Source organism: Schistocerca americana, chromosome 4 (assembly GCF_021461395.2).
Source record: "Schistocerca americana isolate TAMUIC-IGC-003095 chromosome 4, iqSchAmer2.1, whole genome shotgun sequence".
Classification (NCBI taxonomy): domain Eukaryota; kingdom Metazoa; phylum Arthropoda; class Insecta; order Orthoptera; family Acrididae; genus Schistocerca; species Schistocerca americana.
In genome coordinates, this window is record NC_060122.1 from 362553386 (window position 1) to 362575971 (window position 22586).

The 22586-nt window shown below is 41.2% G+C and overlaps 1 protein-coding gene across 1 annotated transcript in view; it reads right to left on the bottom strand.

The window, feature by feature from the left end:
- Positions 1–22586, bottom strand: part of LOC124613483 (calcium/calmodulin-dependent 3',5'-cyclic nucleotide phosphodiesterase 1-like) — a 543028-nt gene that overhangs the window by 255516 nt on the left and 264926 nt on the right. The window contains exon 4 of the mRNA XM_047142192.1: positions 4748–4861. Coding sequence (XP_046998148.1) covers positions 4748–4861 — 114 coding nt within the window. The remainder of the gene's footprint in view (positions 1–4747; positions 4862–22586) is intronic.

The window sequence follows — 22586 nt, forward strand, 5'->3', positions numbered from 1 at the left end:
CCTCGCTGTCTGGTCTCCTTCCCTAAACAACCCAACCAACCCAGGATGAGTTTGACCCCTTGATGCCTTGGCTGACTCTTTGAGGTGGGAAGCTGGCTGGTGAAAGTCCTGAAGATAACTACCACGTAGGAGTGGAGGGTTTGGGATGGGAAAGAGGGGTTATGTGTACACTGTAAATGTGTAATGCATGGAGCAATTTCAACCAGACGTGGGAGTCAAGTCACTATTTACCTGCAGAAACGCAGGGGATAAGATATCATGTGATGACAGTGAAAAGTAGTTGAAATTGAGTGAAAGCATTGATGGATTCACAGCTTTCGAGGTCGCTGGGCTAATTCGTGACAGTTCCGATTACTTTATATTGTAACCGGATGAGTTGACGAACAGAAGCCTGTAAAAAATTTTGAATTTTTTAGAAACGTGTATAAATATGTAAAGTTTCCCACAAGGCACTAAATACAAAAAAATATTCCGAAGCCAGCATTTCTGATTGTCTGTAATTGCCTATTCGTTTATTTAAACCAACCTAGTAACTGATTATTTATTATAATGAAAATAGCAATGTAATGTAGGTTTAAAGTGAGACAGCCGACTGACAGAAGTCTGATGGTTACTGCAGTTATACGCATGTTTTCACTAAGTCTCTGAGTTTGAGTGATTTCACTTACACACTTTTTCAACATTTTCGGCTAGAAATAACCCATGGCGTGTGTTGCCAACTTTTCTAGAGAGGTGAATGAAAAGCATATTTCAAAAAGGTCAAACTCTGTGTCTTTATTTACTTATACTCGAATTATTCGGACTTCAGGCACTAAATGTGGTTGATTTTACAAGAGTAATAAGTGATGCTACATCAGCCATTTATGTTTAAAAAAGGGAACAATAAGTTCTTTATTTATATTTGTTGAAGCTTTGACTCTCTTCTCACTGGGTTTCACCCATGACCGGTAGTCCCCTTTCAGTCAATGCTGAGGTGATGCGAACAGAAAGCATATACGATGCATTTTTAACTGTTTCGTAAGTTAATCACTTGAATTTTAAGCATATACATTCACTTTTCGAAAGCATTTTTGCCGCTAGAAATATTTGTCACCATTCATTAATTTTCGTAATTAATGTAGTTTCAGAACATGTTTCATCCTTGCAGATACTTCATATCACACTGAATTTATCTTCAGGATCAATTTTTTCAGTCATATAATTTCTTCCACTGCCACTGAGCGTTTCGACAGATCCACACACGAAGTTTACTAGTAAGAAAACGTCTATTCATGAACATAGGGAAAAGGCTGAATAAAAAGCTGCTTATTAGCACTCAGTAAAAAGCAATAACAGTGGCGACAGGCAGCAACAGAATGCAGTCAAATGACGATTTAACAATGCCAAAATGTTGTTCGTCGCGATGTATCTGTTCCCTAAACAATCTGTCAAATGACGGTCGTTACTCGAAACACAAATGACATTATACACAATGTGATCAAAAGTATCCGGACGCCTGTCTGAAAATGACTAACAAGTTCGTGGCGCCCTCCATCGGTAATGCTGGAAATCCATATGGTGTTGACCCACCCTTAGCCTTGATGACTGCTTCCACTCTCGCAAGCATACGTACAATCAGGTGCTGGAAGGTTTCTTGGGGAATGGCAGCCCATTCTTCACGGAGTGCTGCACTGAGAAGATATATCGATGTCGGTCGGTGAGGCTTGGCACGAAGTCGGTATTCCAAAAAATCTCAAAGGTGTTCTGTAGGATTCAAGTCAGGACTCCGTACAGGTCGGTCCATAACAGGGATGTTATTGTCGTGTAACCACTCCGTCAGAGGCCGTGAATTATGAACAGGTGCTCGATCGTACTGAAAGATGCGATTGCCATCCTCGAATTGCTCTTCAACAATGGGAAGCAAGAAACATCAATGTAGGCCTGTGCTGTGATAGTGCCACGCAAAACAACAAAGGGTCAAGCCCCTCCATGAAAAACATTACCACAACATAACACCACCGCCTCCGAATTTTACTGTTGGCACTACACACACTGGCAGATGACGTTCAACGGGCATTCGCCATATACCCGCTCCCTGACATCAGATCGCCACATTGTGTATCGTGTTTCGTCACTCCACACAGTGTTTTTCTACTGTTCAATCGTCCAATGTTTACGCTCCTTACACCACGCGAGGCGTCGTTTGGTATTTACCGGCGTGATGTGCGGCTTATGAGCACCTCCCGCCTCTCTACATAGCACTTGCAGTGGATCCTGATGGTGTTTGGAATACCTAAGTGGTGGTCTGGATAGCTGTCTGCTACGACCCTCTCCAACTGTCGGTAGGCTCTGTCAGTCAACAGAGGAGGTCGGCCTGTACCCTTTTATGCTGTACGTGTCCCTTCACCTGTCCTCTTCACTATAACATCGGAAACAGTGGACCTAGGGATGTTTAGGAGTGTCGAAACGTCGCTTACAGACGTATGACATAAGTGGCATCCAGTCACCTGACCACGTTCCAAGTCTGTGAATTCCGCGGAGCGCCCCATTCTGCTCTCTCACGATGTCTAATGACTACTGAGGTCGCTGATATGGAGTACCTCGCAGTAGATGGTAGCAAAATGCAGCTAATATGAAAATCGTATGATTTTGGGGTTGTCCGGACACTTTTGATCACATTGCGTAGTCTAGAAAAACAGTTATTCGCGATTTTGGAGACGTCATTATTGGAGAGTGGGGGGGGGGGGGGTGTATGTGTTGAAGTGGAAGAACTATTTGCAAAGAGTCAAATGGGACAAGATATTACTGACTGAGAGACAAAAAAGCGTATTTCAAGGAAGTAGGCTAAGAACCAGGACACAGATAGGAGTTACGAAGACAAATGAATCGCGAAACATGTATGCTGTCTGTCAACTGATCTATTCAATACATTCTTAGCGGAGATTGCAAAAAGACTATGTTGGTGACAAAAATGACTATTAAGTGAGGCGTCTGTATATATTGACTTTCTAAATATGCGTAATTCATGTATACCTTTGTTTTACACGTACTCTGTGATAAAAAAAATACACCTATAGCAGTATAAGTACTCATTTCCGTGATTCAAAGAACGTTTGAACTTCTGCTTGGTGAAGACAAAAGACAGAAATAATTGGATATTCTTCACAACAAAATTGAAACGCAGTTTGAAGCAAAACAGAAAAAAAATAAAGAAAATGTAGTATATGTAGATGACATACAAAGGTACTTATTCAGATAAAACTGTTAAATGTTTTAAAAAGTATCGTGTAAAAATCCCTTCCCGGACAGCTAACAGGTGCTTAAGAGTAAACAAGATCGTAAACTTAAAAGCTCTGGTATATACCGAATACAGATTTCGAAATACAATACGTAGGTCAAACTGGAAGAAGGTTTTGCGCCAGATATAGAAAGTACACCCGAAGACATGGAATCACAACGACGACCAGTCCCGACTATAACTTACGAACACACCACTAATGAATTTGTTAGAAGAAACAGAAATTTTTAGTATGAAAAAATAAAAAATCTTGATTTCATTTTTGACGAACAGTGGTATTTTAATCAATTTCTTTCATGACAATCGAAGTTTCGCTATGTCAGTGATCGACTCATTGAGCTTAAAACAGGAGTTATCTTTGAAATCAAATGTTATCTGTTTTCGATTTTAGTTCACCCTATGTTTTTGCAAAAAACCAAATACGACTAGTCTTCCTCTTGCTGCGTTTTGTACCCAATCCGTAAGACTGTAAGGTCCTGTGTCTTTTATTGTAGGTAATTTGGTGTGAATAATAAGAGTAATTAAGCTTAACTATGTTTTCATTTATTAATAATATCGTTAAATCCTTCTGCTAATAGTAAATAAAGTTTATATCTATGTCTCAGCCAGATTAATAAGTTGAAAGTGGTTGGTTTGTTGACGCAACGTTTGTGTGATTTCACTTTCATAATTTGAGCCTGGTATCTAATGTTCTTTCTGAAGTTCGATCATCACTATTACTATCACGCAAACCATTTATTGCACTGAAACTTAACATTATCAAGGACCTCTGTCACCAAACCTTACCACTCGCTAACAACGGCTTCTCTACCTGATGAAACTAACATACAATTTCACATGTATTAATTAATCTGCAGACACTTCGACGAAGTAGGAGAACTTTTAATTGTATCAATTAATTTCGAAGCCTACGATTCTCTACGTGATTATTTTTATCTCTTGCTATCGTCAATGTGATGCGGGCTTATTTCGGCTACATTTTACTTTGAATTCCAATCGTTTATAAAATCCACCCAGGTGCGGATATAAGGTAGCATTACAAATGATATCCACATTAAATAGTTGCTTTTCGCACGGTGGATCATACTACTTTTTCTCAGCTGCCGTCTATCGTAATAAGGGCGAAGAATGCCCCTTTTCTTTTAGGATTTGCGCTAGATGCCCGTATTTGCTTCATCTCAACCTGTTCAGACTAAGCTGCATCTAACTGTATGAAGACACAGAGGAATCCATTCAAACGTAACTAACCAGTGTATATTTACGATAACAGTTAACAAAAGCCTCACTGCAGCATGTTGGTTTACTGTATCAGGTTGCATCTATAAAAAGCGTTAAGTCGAATAAGGGGGGGAAAACTGCATCAGTTTTAGACACAACTATACAGACACACAGACAGAGACACATATGTGTGCTTAATATACCTAAGTAGTAGTCGCAGGTGCCGTGAAGCAACGTAATTAGAGTACTTACTTGGTTTCATCGATGAATACCGCTTCGAGGACGCGTGCCGCATAATGGAGGTTCTTCTGCAAGATTTCCGCGGAAATCTCCCCCCTCTGCAACTGCCGCAACAGGCAGCGTAGCCTGCCAACACACAAAACAGAAGCGAACATTGTCAGAACTGTCGTAGACGCGCTGCAGTGGGTTATTGTGTACAGTATTAAGCAAATAAACATATAAAGAAACATTCAAGGCGATTAATCTCTGTCATCCGTGAATCATAACTAATTGCTTCCTTGTGAAATGAATGCAATTAGGAGCACATATCTGTGACTTCAGGATTTTTAACGCATTATCTTCGTTAAATAGAGTTACTATTGAAACAACCGTAGAATCATACAATTAGTTTGTAGCTTGGAAATGGGCTGGAGTCCACCCTCAGTTCCATTTGCATGCAAGTTCATTGCGAAAGACAATGATAATTTTGTGCGACATATTAATGATTTATTTGCTTATGTGTCTTTAAGTGATTTAAAGAGCTGTACTGAGTGCAAATTATGCAAAAAAGGGTGCACCACCAGAGACCAAAGCATGGAGATGAAAGTAGCCGCCGTTAATACGTTGTCCACTGGAAATGAGTGCAGTAAGAAAACCGGCTGACGCAACAAGGGACAAACGGTTTCGAGGTCTACTTACGGTAGTAAATGTTATACAGTTGTGGAAATCAGTATAAAGACACTCACTGTCTAGTTGTGTTATTGCATTGTTAATACTTTGTCCAACCTCCGTTCTTCGTTATTACCTCAGAAATCCTCTTCAGCATTGATTTTGATAGTGTTTGTAGTTCTTGCAGTGAAACTGTCGCCCAGTCTTCTCGTATCGCTCTTTTCAGATCACATACGGCCTCAAATTGGCTTCCATTGCGATAAACACACCTTGCAAGTATTCCACAAAGATTTTCGAAGGGGTTCATAATCGGGCTACGTGCAGGCCAGGGCAAGACATCGGGATCTTTATCTTCAAACCACTTTTTGGTTCTAGTAGAATCATACACACATGCGGATTATGTTGTTGAAACATTAAACTTTCGTCCCATAGATCTTCATAAATTCTAATCAATTCCGTTTCTAGCACACAGAGTTCATCCTAGCGTTCAGTCAAGCAATGCGTGATTTACCTTCAGCGCAGAAGGCTGCCCATATCATAATGCTTCCACCACCAAAATTTCTCTTCGTACATGCTCCTCTGTCCTCAGATCATGCCAGTAATATTGAAATCCATCCTGCCCGTCTAAATTAAACTTCTTCTCATCACTGAAGACCACTTTATCGCATTCTGAAATCCTTGACTTACGTTTTTCGTCAAACTCCAATGTAGCCTGTTTATGTTTGGGTGTTAATGTGGGTTTCTGCTGTTATTTCATGAATCCAAGACGTATGTCATGTGACAAAATTTGTCATACACGTCTGGCAGTTCCTGGCATCTATGAATCACTAACAAGTTGGGAATAATAACGGTTTGTGGCCCTTGCTTTGCTTTCTCTGCTTCAGATAATGTTCTACTTTGCCCATATTTTCCGTTCTGTCCACATCGTGCACCCAGTCCAACGGAATTATCAATCACTGTACTTGAACAATTCACCTTCTTGGCAGTTTGACAATTAGAGAGTCCCATTTTCTTGTAGATTTCGATTTTTTGCTTCTCATCAAAAGATAACTGTTTTCCGAGTGGCATTGTCACAATGGTGGTTTACGTACACAACATTCACTGTCACTAATGGTTTTGTTTCATGTCTGCAGTAAAGGCACGTATGCACACACTAACACTGCATGGAGCCGACTGTCTTTGTACCGCGTTTCAACCTTTACCAGCTGAAATGCTAATGTCCTGTTATATGCTGTACCACTGATATCGACACCATTTGACTACGTTTGTCGGTATACTGGATAACATACTATTGCATATACATTGTGCACAATTACTGCAACCGAAAACGTTGATTTTCTTCCAAATATTCACACCTTTATACTGATTTCCACTACTGTATGTTGGGTTAAATTGAAAGAGAAGAACGTAAATACAATAAAACATAAAAGTTTGTATAGGTGATGGCACTTTCTAGCTGCTCGCATTGGAATACTTGTTACCATCACGGGGCTACGTCCGAAAACACATTATACAGGCTGTCCCATTTATCTTGACCACCCTAAATAACTGTTTGTGCAGATGCAAATTACAAAATGTTTCAAGCAAATGTTCTTTAGCCGTAAGGGGGACATCAACCAGCAGGATTGCCCTTCGTTCTAGCTTTGTTATTTACAAAGATATGAACAGCGGTATGACTTTTTTAAATGGCACCCTGTATTTTTTATTCGGCAATTCATTTCATCTCCTAAAGACCCATCCAAAAATGTATCACAGTGTACCATTCACAGAAACACTACTTTATTAATTACATAACACAACATTGACTTTGAACCCGGGATTACAAACTCGTCCAATTGCTGGAGTTGACAGAAAACAAATGAAAACCAAGCAAAAACATAACACAAAATTGACTTTGACTGTCTTGTACCATGGCTTTCACTCTTCTGTACCATTTCTCAGCAGCAGAACATTGGGAGGTGCTCGAAGTGGTGACCATGGACACAGCGGTATGACTTTTTTAAATGGCACCCTGTATTTTTTATTCGGCAATTCATTTCATCTCCTAAAGACCCATCCAAAAATGTATCACAGTGTACCATTCACAGAAACACTACTTTATTAATTACATAACACAACATTGACTTTGAACCCGGGATTACAAACTCGTCCAATTGCTGGAGTTGACAGAAAACAAATGAAAACCAAGCAAAAACATAACACAAAATTGACTTTGACTGTCTTGTACCATGGCTTTCACTCTTCTGTACCATTTCTCAGCAGCAGAACATTGGGAGGTGCTCGAAGTGGTGACCATGGACACAGCGGTATGACTTTTTTAAATGGCACCCTGTATTTTTTATTCGGCAATTCATTTCATCTCCTAAAGACCCATCCAAAAATGTATCACAGTGTACCATTCACAGAAACACTACTTTATTAATTACATAACACAACATTGACTTTGAACCCGGGATTACAAACTCGTCCAATTGCTGGAGTTGACAGAAAACAAATGAAAACCAAGCAAAAACATAACACAAAATTGACTTTGACTGTCTTGTACCATGGCTTTCACTCTTCTGTACCATTTCCCAGCAGCAGAACATTGGGAGGTGCTCGAAGTGGTGACCATGGACACCGATACACTGGTGCACTCATTCAACGAAAGTATTATTTACTGCTTACGGTGTTGGCTGCTGAAGAGAATTACAAAGAAGCACGATACGTTCCTGAATGTCCTCTGGAGTTGTTGGAATGTCGCGATAGACAACGTCTTTAATGCAAACCCAAGGATTTAAATCCTTCTCGACCAATCCATCTGGCAGGATATGGTTCAAATGGCTCTGAGCACTATGGGACTTAACATCTGTGGTCATCAGTCCCCTAGAACTTAGAACTACTTAAACCTAACGAACCTAAGAACATCACACACATCCATGCCCGAGGCAGGATTCGAACCTGCGACCGTAGCGGCCACGCGGTTCCAGACTGAAGCGCCTAGAACCGCACGGCCACACCAGCCGGCTCTGGCAGGATACCTGCGGATCAGAACACGACGTGCACTCAAGGCATTATGTGCTGGACATCCATCGTGTTGATACCACATAAGCATTCTGGTTCTTAGCGGCACTTCATCCAGAAGAGGAGGAAGAATTCGTCTGAGGAAGTTGGCATACGCTGTGCCGTTCAGACTACCATTGATGAAATAAGGGCCAATAATTGTAGCACAAAGCATCCCACACCAGACGTTAACTCTCCACTGACGCTGATGTTCCACCTGTCTAAACCACTGTGGGTTGTCGCTGGACCAATAATGCATGTTCCTTGTATTTACCTGTCCTTTGTTTGAGAAGGAACATTCATTGGTAAATAGAACATTGGAAAAGAAGTTCGGGTTGGCGAGGATTTGCTGCTGTGCCCGCTGACAGAGCTGTACACGATTCTGGTAATCATTCCCATGCAATTCTTGATATAGGTGTACATGGTAAGGATGGAACCGGTGAGTGTAAGAATACGATGTGCACTGGTTTTGGGAATGCCAATCTCGTGTTCAAGCTGTCGCGTGCTCACATGTGGATTCATAGCAACGGAAGCGAGAACAGTAACTTAGTCAGCTTCATCTGTGCGAGTGCTACGACGATTGCGTTGTCGTGGGTTGAAACTTCCCGTTTCCTGAAGCGTCGCAACAAGACGAGGAAACATCTGTCGGGAGGGTGGATTCTTGTCAGGATATCGCTATCTGTACAGCTCCGCTACCTGCGTAGCATTTCGCCTACCTTCAACAACAACAATAAAAGAAACGTTATGTCGATGTAGTTTTTAGGAAGGACAGTCTTTATTATATGCCTACTCTACACAACAGTATTTAAAAGGACTAAACTACTGTACTAAATGTACCCGTACATAAGAAAACAGTATTGCAATTACTGTTCTGCTAACTTACACTCCCCATAGGTGAGTAGCATTTCTACCTTCGTTGGTGTACATTCTACTCACGCAACTCTTCAACTGACGATGGCTGACGGAATGACGGGTGTGCATTCTACTTGTGTTTACATTTGTCCCCTGTCAACGTCAGCACGTGGATGTGTTCTATTACCACGAGTACCTGCACTAAGCGCTGGGAGCGTCAACGTCAATGTTGTGCTATGTAATTAATAACGTTGTGTTTCAGTGAATCGTACACTGTCCTACATTTTGAATAGGAGTGGAAATGAATTACCGAATAAAACATACAGGGTGCCATTTAAAAAAGTCATACCGCAGTTCATATCTTTGTAAAAAAACAAAGCTACAACGAAGGCAATCATGCTGATTGATGTTCCCCTGGCGGCTAAAGAACATTTGCTCGAAACATTTTATAATTTGCATCTGGACCAACAGTTATTTAGAGTGGTCAAGATAAATGGGACACACTGTATAACTTGATCACTCCAATCATTACTAAAATTGAGGGTTAGCACTTTCTCCTCCTCACTCCTTCAATGTGTAACTAGGTGGTGCTTGGATTTGGAGTTCTGAATGTTCTAGAATGTTAGTGCATTTATACTACCGAAAATTGTTTAGTAGATGCGTACTATATCTGCGAGGATGTCCTTTTGTCCTTTTGGTACGAGACTGGACCCATTAGTTTAGACGCCACACAGTGTACACGTTTTTAATAATTTTATAACTTTACTACTGGGAGAAGGTAAACGAAAGAAATGTTGGAGTGCTCTGACGACTTTCTTCTAACGCTTCGTGTCTGTTTTTCCCTGACGGTAGTTTCCGTTCACTGATAGCCGAATAGTTGCAGTTCGTACGTCAAGGAAATAAGAACTCTAGTCGAAATTTGCAATGGCTTTAAACGGCCTTGGAAAGTTGTTCTGTACATAAATGCTTGAGTCTGGCGTTGTGTGCGGGACCTTTCGTTTTCCAGTGGTTTCAGCAAGGAACATAATTTTGTACTGCCTTAGTAGTGGTGATACAAATGTGTGGGGAAAGATGCATGCTTGACATTCAGTCTTTCTGCTTTGCTGCCATGCAGAAACGTATTAGGGGAAGTGTGTTGCCTTCAGAATCCACTACTCTTTCAAATAAATACAAGTTCATTTCAAATGGTAGTTCAGCTTCTTGCTGGACTACCGTAACACATACTTTCCAGATTAAAGTAACTGATGTTCTCTAACCATTTTTCTGACGCAGAAGTCGCATCGTGTGTGCATTTTGTAGCTACCAATAAGCAGCCAGGTGTCGCACAGTTCCGATCCACGAGTAAGCGTGGGGTTACGAAGTATGCAGACACATTATCAAGCTACCAGAAAAAGGAGGAAGGTGTCTTCCCAGTTCGACGTTTACATGCTTCGAACTTCCACTCCACCACATAACTTGCTACTTGGACAACACGTCTCCGCATCCGCGGTTCCTAACTTGTACCAGTACAGTGGCGTCGACCTTCTGGTAGCTGGTTCCAATCCTCTGGGGCGAGAGAGTTCCATCGCTGGAATTTGCTCCCGAAGGCGAGAGGTTAGTGGCCTACAGTTCCTTATTACCAAAGTGTGCGGCATTACTCTGGGTTAAACGACGAACTCCATTTCAGTGTCTCAAAGAGTAAGGGCGCCAACGGCCTTGTCGCAGTGGTAACGATGATTCCCGTCAGATTACCGAAGTTAAGCGCTGTCGCGCTGATCTAATACTTGGATGGGTGACCATCAGGTCTGCCGAGCGCTGTTGGCAAGCGGGGTGCACTCTGCCGTGGTGAGGCAAACTGCGAAGCTAATTTATTGAGAAGTAGCGGCTCCGGTCTCGTAAACTGACATGTGGCTGGGAGAGCAGTGTGCTGATCACATGCCGCTCCATATCCTTATTCAGTGATGCGGGTGGACTGAGGACAACACGATGGCCGGTCGGTAACGTAGGGCCTTAATGTCTTGTTCAAGCAGAGTTTAATTTTTTAAAGAGTAAGGGCACTTGATATTGTTAATGGTTACCCGTCTTTTGGCTGGGCGTCTGAAGTTCCACCTCCTCTCACTTGGGTGATCATTCAGAACTACAGTAACACATCACTTTATTGGACAATTTCTGATAACATTCCTGCTGAACGAGTTATTTTGAGACTTGTGGTCCATATGTATGAGAATGTGTCAATTGCGGGAGTACAAGTTTAACTCGGCTACAAATCTCGTGACAGGTAAGTCGCGATGGTACAGAGGCAACTAATTACGAATGTGTTTCAAATGTTAAAACATTTACCATTTCATAATTATTGTTTATATGGATTAAAAAGTTAACTGCTTGGCGTACAGGGCTACAGCCAGTATAGGCGTCTTCTTCATTTTGAGAAAAACCCTTCTTTACTAAATGTGTTCATACTGAAGGTCCTATGATCCGAAAATGAGAACCCGCTCTGCCAAGCAATTATGGGGAAAGTTTCTGTTTAGTTCGGTATCAGAACGATGGAGCGATTAGCAATATTTTCGTATCGAGAGGTATTTCCAGAGATTGAAACGACCTAATGCTTTTAAAAAAAACTTAAGATCGACCGTTATTCGAACAGCTATCCTTCGATGACAAAACTTTCTTTTCTCAGAAGAGTTTTGTGTCGAAATGAAGTATTCTGGTAAAGTAAGACTGCTTGCCAGAAGAGTCTTACGAACCAAGTTCGCTTCCGTGATAGGGAAAATTGATACTGTGGGTACCAGTTCGGTGCAAAGTTTTAAGTTGGCAGGGATGCACAGCGGTCGTGTGGATGGTCGTTCTGCATAATTATATCATGGGACAGTCACTTTATTTAGTGATGTACCTTTCCATTTTTTTAGATGATACAAATGCTATTGCGAAGCCTAGCAAAGAAGCGTCAACAGGTAAAATACTAAACGATACCATTGTTAAAGTTATTAACTCCTTTTGAGCACCTGACTGGATTGCTTATGTAGCTTTTACTGCAGAAAATGCTTCATAGTCGAGCAATGTAGTTTTACCACAAAATATAATAAAAGGGGGATTTTCTAACTTCTTAGGTGTGTGTATTGATGAAAAGTTAAACTGAAAATACGATACAATATATACTGTTCAGCTAATTTTACCATAAGAATAACTGCCAACGCTGAAGATACTGAGAACATTAAGTTAACAAATATGGGATAGTTTCATTCACTGATGTACTGCACGATAATGTTGCTGGGGTACCTCCTCAGTGAGCCACAAAGTATCGATTGTACAAAAACTAATTACAATTGTGTGCAGAGTTCACACATTTTCAAGCTTCCTCTGGGATAATAGATAAGATTTTTCCAGAAACAAGTTAAAAATAGATCCAACCCTTGATTTCGATCAAAGGTTTCGGGAGGTTTGCCTTGATTTTCAAGCCAATTTCGGATCTGGAAATCCGATCCTAAGTATTCCCAGATGGAAACCCAATCCGCCCCCACCTCATCCTAGTGAGATACTTCGAAGTTCTACAAAATCCCGCTAAACTCTTGTAAGCAGGGAATAAAAGATATAGGCCTACGTACAAAAAATATTTTTGTACACAAAACTGATGAAATTTACTGTCTATAGTCAACTGATGTTTCAGACGAATGGAGATATTCACAAATAAAATACTAGATGCAAAATTAATCTGCACTGCCGCACAGTGAATCTAATTTTGCCACAAAAAGGGGTGAAAACACAGGTATAAAACTCTGTCAATTTGCCAACGGAGATAAAATGTCTGGCAGACAGAGAAAATGTTTTCAAATGTACGGGTATATTAAAATGGTTTCTCCATAATAATTACCTGTATATGACACAGAAAGGATTGACTAAAAATAAGTAGTCGATTACAAGTCTGTCATCATACAGCCATATAGATATTTTTTTAACTGTCTGTGCTATCTTCTTGTACAACTGAGCGTTAACGTTTATCGTGAATATGATGTACGAAACGTGTAAGTAGCTAACTGAGTCAATAACATGATGCACATACGATTGAGACGCAAAGTGGCAAACGTTACAGTCATGTGTCAACTGAATATAAAAAGTAAAGAAATGAATTCCATCTTTAGATGTTGTTCACAAGTAACTGACAACCATTTATCAATTACGAAAGACTCTTAAGATTTGTGATTACGAACCATAACTGATTACTTTTAGCCCAACAAACCACAATGCTCCTCAATGAAAATGACGGAAATAAACTTGAATGTTGTTAATATATGGTGTTAACAGGCAGAGTCAGCTGCCAATTTTCGTAACAATCACAACAAGTATATAACTTAAAGTTTCAATAAATTCATCTTGCGCATCTGTACACTTACAATTATAGTTCATCTGCAGCCCGGCTCTTAATTACAGTGATACATCGACATGTTGAATCAGATAATTTGAAAACGAATTTAACTGAATTCATTATGTTAACACTGGTTAAAAACCTTTTTCTCTACTCGTAACCTGTCTCTTTAGTATAATTCAGTCTTTCTGCATGTTTAATTGTTAAACAACATTTAGTTTCTCTTTAGATAAAATTATTACAGGAACAATGAATTTCAATTGCTTTTATGTTTCTCGTTCACACCAGACGCTTGAAAAAGCTTGCCGTTAGGAAAGCAGCAAACGGACATTACAGTTTGAATTGTTAACCGAATATTGATCTCAACCTAAATTCAACTGTGTATTCAGAGCACATTTGGTGAAATGTATCGCCGGTGTCATTAAAATTTATGCTCTGTTCTGAAGCCCTTATCCAATATTTAATTGCATTTTCATTTCGTTTTTTGGCAATCTACTGAGCCCAACGCACAGTTTCGGAGCATTGTGATTTATACACTGCCTGACATTAAAAGTGAAGCACACAGGAGATCTGATCTGATTTCAGTGTAACTTCGTACACATACACTCCATCGGTGATGTGTAAATTATTAGAGTTGCAGTTCTCTGTGATACGGAGAATGGCCACCAGAGTGCAATGCTTTCGCTCGTGTTAAGTGATGTCATGAGACCTGGTAGGGTATATAATGGGCGTGAACAGCGTCAGATGTTGAGTGATCACTGTGAAGGAAGCGGAGTTGTCGCGTCCTAGAGCGAGGCAGCGTTACAACACCTGCCAGAGCTTCAAATGGGCCTGATTGTGGGCCTCCATTTGGCCGTCATGTCGAATCCTACAATACCCAGATTTGAGGAGCATTAGAACGTGACAGTGGCCAGTTTCTGGACTGCTTGGGAATGAGAGAGAGGCGATACAACGGCTTTATGATACCTTACCCAACAGAATCAGTGTTTGCATGCAGGCAATAGGGAGCACAACGTCGTAGCGATGTAGGCTCATACCGTCAATTTCTTTGTAAATTTGGGTAGATTTTGTAATCACTGAAGTAACATCACATACCCGCTCAACCCGTGAAGTTTCATTTCGTTTCGTCCTCCTCTTCTGCGTGGTTCACATTTTTTGTTAGGCAGTGCATTTCTACCATCTCTACGATTCTTTCTATCATTATTATTGGTCGCTGGGCACCACCCATTAATTCAGCCTGAAATACGAGTATATGAAGAGTTTGAATTAATGTGGTACAGATGTTGCATCCTAAATCCCACGATTGGATGCTCTATCTCTCTCTCTCTCTCTCTCTCTCTCTCTCTCTCTCTCTCTCTCTCTCTCTCATATCGTATGTATGTTCATATAATTCTTTAAACAATGCATCATTATCTGTCCAATGTAAAAAATGTCGGAGAAGTGTTTCTGTATCGTCACATCAATTTTCGCTACCAGAATCATCACACTAGTATGTATTGGTTGTCCACTTTTCACTAGATGCTGCAGTGAAAAAGCTGTTACTTGTGATCGCAGCCCGCATCTCGTGGTCGTGCAGTAGCGTTCTCGCTTCCCACGCCCGGGTTCCCGGGTTCGATTCCCTGCGGGGTCAGGGATTTTCTCTGCCTCGTGATAGCTGGGTGTTGTGTGCTGTCCTTAGGTTAGTTAGGTTTAAGTAGTTCTAAGTTCTAGGGGACTTATGACCACAGCAGTTGAGTCCCATAGTGCTCAGAGCCATTTGAACCATTTGTGATCGCAGAAGACGGCCTATGGCGATATGGCTAAGTGCTGCCATGAGGCACACAAAGGAGGAGTGTTTCACGTCACTGTAATCGATGGAGATGCTGTCCATTATCAATACCTTTCGCAAGTAAAGCGGAGGCGGAATACTGCCACGAAAAAGTTCCTGCAATACATGTGAGATTTACATCGCAAAACCTATTAAAGCTTTCATGATGACTTATGAAAATATGTTTCTTAAACTGAGTTAAACGATAAGGGAAAAATGTACAAAAAAATCAAAATATCAATACATTTGGAAGCAATCGATGTCTTCGCCTACTAAACCACAATTGATCATATCGAGGACTACAAATTTGTTTTGTGTGTCCACCATTATTAACGAGTTCATTGTGCATTTCCATGGGTTTTTGTGGGCTGTCCTGTTTTCTATGAGTTTTTGTGTGTTGTCCTGTTACACCACGCTTTCTCTCAGTTTGGTGAATCAAGTGACTTGTTTGCTTGCGTGTGTGTGTCACATCTGACGACTGTGGATATGTTTATGTTTAGATGATTATGAAAATGAAAGGTAGGAGGAGGCTACATATCGGTGCCGCCACATATTCCTCTTAAAGAATACCTAGGAGACTTCGAGCTCAACGCCTCCCTTAAACACACAAAACAACAACAGTCTCCATAGGGTAGGGGACAGTTCGTTGATCCGGACCTTCAAAAAAATGGTTCAAATGGCTCTGAGCACTATGGGACTTAACATCTCTGGTCATCAGTCCACTAGAACTTAGAACTACTTAAACCTAACTAACCTAAGGACATCACACACATCCATGCCCGAGGAAGGATTCGAACCTGCGACTGTAGCAGTCGCGCGGTTCCGGACTGAGCGCCAAGAACCGCGAGACCATCGCGGCCGGCCGGACCTTCAATTCACTCTCTCTTCTCACCTCGTTGGTAAAGTAGGGCCACTGAAAATTGCTTCGACCTGGGTTTGTGCTGCCTCCCTTACGGCTTAGCACCACAGCAATAATACACTGAAGCGCCAAAGAAACTGGTATACGCATGCGTATTCAAATACACGGATATGTAAACAGGCAGAATACGGCGCTGCGGTCGGCAACGCCTATATAAGACAAGTGTCTGGCACAGTTGTTAGATCCGTTACTGCTGCTACAGTGGCAGATTAACAAGATAAAGTGAGCCTGAATGTGGTGCTATAGTGGGTGCACGAGCGATGGGACACAGCGTCTCCGAGGTAACCATGAAGTAGGGATTTTCCCGTACGACCATTTCACGAATCCGGTAAAACATCAAATCTCCGACATCAGATCTGAGGTCGGAAAAAGATCCTGCAAGAACGGGACCAACGACGACTGGAGCGAATTTTTCAACTTTACAAAGTGCAACAATTCCGCACATTGCTGCAGATTTCATTGCTGGGCCATCAACATGTGTCAGCGCGCGAACCATTCAACGAAACATTGTCGATACGCGTTTTCGAAGCCGAAGGCCCACTCATATACCCTTGATGACTGCGCGACACAAAGCTTTACGCCTCGCCTGGGTCCGTCAACACCGATATTGGGCTGTTGATGACTGAAAACCTGTTGCCTGGTCGGACGATTCTCGTTTCAAATTGTATCGAGCGCATGGATGTTCAAATGTGTGTGAAATCTTATGGGACTTAACTGCTAAGGTCATCAGTCCCTAAGCTCACACACTACTTTACTAAAATTATCCTAAGGACAAACACACACACCCATGCCCGAGGGAGGACTCGAACCTCCGCCGGGATCAGCCGCACAGCCAATGACTGCAGCGCCCAGACCGCTGGGCTAATCCCGCGCGGCGAGCGCATGGATGTATGTGGGTATGGAGACAACATTATGAATCCATGGATCGCGCATGTTAGCAGGAAACTGTTCAAGCCGGTGGAGGCTCTGTAATGGTGTGGGGTGTATGCAGTTGGAGTTATATGGGACCCTGAAACGTCAAGATGCCTCTCTGATAAGTGACACATACGTAAGCATCCATTTATGTCCATTGTGCAATTTCCGCAGGACAATGCGACATTCCACACGTCCAGAATTGCTACAGAGTGGCTCCAGGAACACTCCTCTGAGTTTAAACACTTCCACTGGCCACCAAAGTTGCCAGACATGAGCATTATTGAGAATATCTGGGATGCCTCGCAACGTGCTGTTCAGAAGAGATCTCTACTCCATCGTACTCTCACGGACAGCCCTGCAGGATTCATGGTGTCAGTTCCCTCCAGCACTACTTCAGACATTAGTCGAGTCCATGCCACGTTGTGTTGCGGCACTTCTGCGTACTCGCGGGGGCTCTACACGATATTAGGCAGGTGTACCAGTTTCTTTGGCTCTTCTGTGTATGTTGTAGATATCAACTACATCACCGAATACAATAACTATAATCTAAGTTGCCAAACTGAAATTATTAAAAGAAACAGTATCACAAAATTACAAGCGACAATAAATGCAATGAAGCTTGCACGAATGTCTTGCGCAGTGTCTCCAGTATGCCCGTCGATCGCATCACGTCGCTCTTTTCAATTTTAAGCACACAGTGAGGACGTAAAGGTGCCAAGAAATTAGTATCTCCCGCCAAGTACGGGGGCATAGCGAGAGATTTTTCCTGACGTCACGCAGCCCACATAACATAACTGTCATACGTTTCCTTCCTCGTGACAATTCTCGGCCGGAATCTGCAAGGACAATGAACATACTCCTGCAGCGTCTTCGATGGGAAGTTTAGATTAGATTATATTTACTTTCATTCCAATTCATCCGTAGTGAGGGAGTCCTCCAGGATGTAGAACAAGTCAGAAAAATAATAATACATGACAAATATTTACAACTGAAACAAATAAGCTAATGTACCTTCCACAGGTCCCAAGTGGCATGATCTCCATTTTTTTTAATGAACACTATATGAAAGAATCATTTTACAAACACTAATGCACTGAAATTAAAACAAAAAAGTTTTTTATTTATAAGGTAATAAACATGTAATAGAACAAGTACAATAATTATTTACAATGAACACATTACTGCACTGAAATGGTGAAGAAGTATATATTAGTTGGTGCTACTGAGAAATTCATCAACAGGGTAGAAGGAGTTGGCCATCAATAAATCCTTTAGGCTTCTCTTATACTGAATTTCATTGGTTGTTAAGCTTTTTATGACTGCTGGCAAGTTATTGAAAGTGCACGTTCCTGAATAACGCACACCCTTTTGTACAAGAGTAAGTGACTTTAAATCCTAGTGAAAATTATTCTTATTTCTAATATTGATTCCATGAATTGAGCTCTTGGTTGGAGAAAGTGATATATTTTTAATGAAAAATTTCATTAAGGAATAAATATATTGGGAAGCAGTAGTTAGAATCCCTAGTTCCCTACAGAGGCTTCTGCAGGATGTTCTTGAGTTCAGACCACATATAACCCTTACTGCACGTTTTTGTGCCCGGAAAACTTTAGCATGCCTTGATGAATTACCCCAAAAAATAATCCCATATGACATTACGGAATGAAAGTAAGCATAGTATGCCAGCTTTTTCATTTTTATATCCCCTATGTCTGACGCAATTCGCATTGCAAATAGAGATTTGTTAAGATGATTCAGCAGTTCTGTGGTGTGCTCCTTCCAGGTGAATTTATTATCAAGCTGTAATCGCAAGAATTTAACACTGTCCACTTCTTCTATCTGCTTGTCACCGTATGTTAGACATATACTCGTGGGACACCTCTTACAAGTTCTGAACTGGTGATTAATGTCCACAAATATTTTGTTAGCAGATCTTTCTAAGACTACACTAGATTTGCTATTTATTGCAATGTGTGTATCATCGGCAAACAAAACGACTTGGCATCTGGTAATGTTACTGATGAAAGGTCATTGATATACACAAGAAAAAGTAAGGGCCTTATAATGAGACCTTGTGGGACCACACATGTAATTAGTTCCCAGTTGGATGATGCCTGATAGCTTAATACATGTCTCTTTCCTAACAACACCCATGGTTTCCTACCACAGATATAACATTTGAAGCATTTTGCAACAGTTCCTGTTACACCATAATACTATAATTTACTTAAAAGGATTTTGTGGTTTACACAGTCAAAGGCCTTTGACAGATCACAAAATATACCAGTTGCCTGCAATTTTTTGTCTAATGAATTAAGAACATTTTCACTGCAAGTGTACTACGGTCGCAGGTTCGAATCCTGCCTCGGGCATGGATGTGTGTGATGTTCTTAGGTTAGTTAGGTTTAAGTAGTTCTAAGTTCTAGGGGACTTATGACCACAGCAGCTGAGTCCCATAGTGCTCAGAGCCATTTGAACCATTTGAACTGCAAGTGTAGGTAGCCTATTCAATATCAGAACCTTTTAAAAATCCGAACTGACAGTATGTTATTTAAGATTGTTTTTGTTGTGGTCTTCAGTCCTGAGACTGGTTTGATGCAGCTCTCCATGCTACTCTATCCTGCGCAAGCTTCTTCATCTCCCAGAACGTACTGCAGCCTACATCCTTCTGAATCTGCTTAGTGTATTCATCTCTTGGTCTTCCTCTATGATATTTACCCTCCACGCTGCCCTCCAATAGTAAATTGGTGATCCCTTGATGCCTCAGAACATGTCCTACCAACCGATCCCTTCTTCTAGTCAGGTTGTGCCACAAACTCTTCTTCTCCCCAATCCTATTCAGTACCTCCTCGTTAGTTATGTGATCTACCCATGTAATCTTCAGCATTCTTCAGTAGCACCACATTTCGAAAGCTTCTATTCTCTTCTTTTCCAAACTATGTATCGTCCATGTTTCACTTCCATACATGGCTACACCCGATACAAATACTTTCAGAAACGACTTCCTGACGCTTAAATCTATACCCGATGTTAACAAATTTCCCTTCTTCAGAAACGCTTTCCTTGCCATTGCCACTCTACATTTTATATCGTCTCTACTTCGACTATCATCAGTTATTTTGCTTCCCAAATAGCAAGACTCCTTTACTACTTTAAGTGTCTAATTTCCTAATCTAATTCCCTCAGCATCACCCGAGTTAATTCGACTACATTCCATTATCCTCGTTTTACTTTTGTTGATGTTCATCTTATATCCTCCTTTCAAGACACTATCCACTCCGTTCAACTGATCTTCCAAGTCCTTTGCTGTCTCTTACAGAATTACAATGTCATCGGCGAACCTTAATGTTTTTATTTCTTCTCCTTGGATTTTAATACCTACTGCGAATGTTTCTTTTGTTTCCTTTACTGCTTGCTCAACATACAGATTGAACAACATCGGGGAGAGGTTACAACCCAGTCTCACTCCCTTCCCAACCACTGCTTCCCTTTCATGCCCCTCGACTCTTATAACTGCCATCTGGTTTCTGTACAAATTGTAAATAGCCTTCCGCTCCCTATATTTTACCCTGCCACCTTCAGAATTTGAAAGAGAGTATTCCAGTCAACATTGTCCAAAGCTTTCTCTAAGTCTACAAATGCTAGAAACGTAGGGTTGCCTTTTCTTAATCTAGCTTCTAAAATAAGTCGTAGGGTCAGTGTTGCCTCACGAGTTCCCATATTTGTACGGAATCCAAACTGATCTCCCTCGAGGTCGGTTTCTACCAGTTTTTTCCATCCGTCTGTAAAGAATTCGCCTTAGTATTTTTCAGCCGTGACTTATTAAACTGATAGTTCAGTAATTTTCACATCCGTGAACACCTGCTTTCTTTGGGATTGGAATTATTATATTCTTGCCCGCATCTCGTGGTCGTGCGGTAGCGTTCTCGCTTCCCACGCCCGGGTTCCCGGGTTCGATCTGCCTCGTGATGGCTGGGTGTTGTGTGCTGTCCTTAGGTTAGTTAGGTTTAAGTAGTTCTAAGTTCTAGGGGACTGATGACCATAGATGTTAAGTCCCATAGTGCTCAGAGCCATTTGAACCATTTTTATTATATTCTTCTTGAAGTCTGAGGGTATTTTGCCTGTCTCATACATCTTGCTCACCAGATGGTAGAGTTTTGTCAGGACTGGCTCTCCCAAGGCCGTCAGTTGTTCCAATGGAATGTTGTCTACTCCCGGGGCCTTGTTTCGACTTAGGTCTTTCAGTGCTCTATCAAACTCTTCACTCAGTATCATATCTCCCACTTCATCTTCATCTGCATCCTCTACCATTTCTATAACATTGTCCTCAAGTACATCGCCCTTGTATAGACCCTCTATGTACTCCGTCCACCTGTCTGCTTTCCCCTCTTTCCTTAGAAGTGGGTTCCCATCTGAGCTCTTGATATTCATACAAGTGGTTCTCTTTTCTCCAAAGGCCTCTTTAATTTTTCTGTAGGCAGTATCTATCTTACCCCTAGTAAGATAAGCCTCTACATCCTTACATTTGTGCTCTAGCCATCCCTGCTTAGCCATTTTGCACTTCCTGTCGATCTCATTTTTGAGACATTTGTATTCTTCTTTGTCTGCTTCATTTACTGCATTTTTATAGTTTCTCCTTTCGTCAATTAAATTCAGTATTTCTTCTGTCACCCAAGGATTTCTACTAACCCACGTCTTTTTACCTACTTGATCCTCTGGTACCTTCGCTACTTCATCCCTCAAAGCTACCCATTCTTCTTCTACTGTATTTCTTTCCCCCATTCTTGTCAATTGTTCCCTTATGCTCTCCCTGAAACTCTGTACAACCTCTGGTGTAGTCAATTTATCCAGGTCCCATCTCCTTAAATTCCCACCTTTTTGCAGTTTCTTCAGTTTTAATCTACAGTTCATAACCAATAGATTGTGGTTAGAGTCCACATCTGCCCCTGGAAATGTCTTACAATTTAAAACCTGGTTCCTAAATCTCTGTCTTACCATTATATAATCTATCTGAAACCTGTCAGTATCTCCAGGCTTCTTCCATGTATACAACCTTCTTTTATGATTCTTGAACCAAGTTTTAGCTATGATTAAGTTGTGCTCTGTGCAAAATTCTACCACACGGCTTCCTCTTTCATTTCTTACCCCCAATCCATATTCACCTACTACGTTTCGTTCTCTTCCTTTTCCTACTATCGAATTCCAGTCACCCATGACTATTAAATTTTCGTCTCCCTTCACAATCTGAATAATTTCTTTTATTTCATCATACATTTCTTCAATTTCTTCGTCATCTGCAGAGCTAGTTGGCATATAGACTTGTACTACT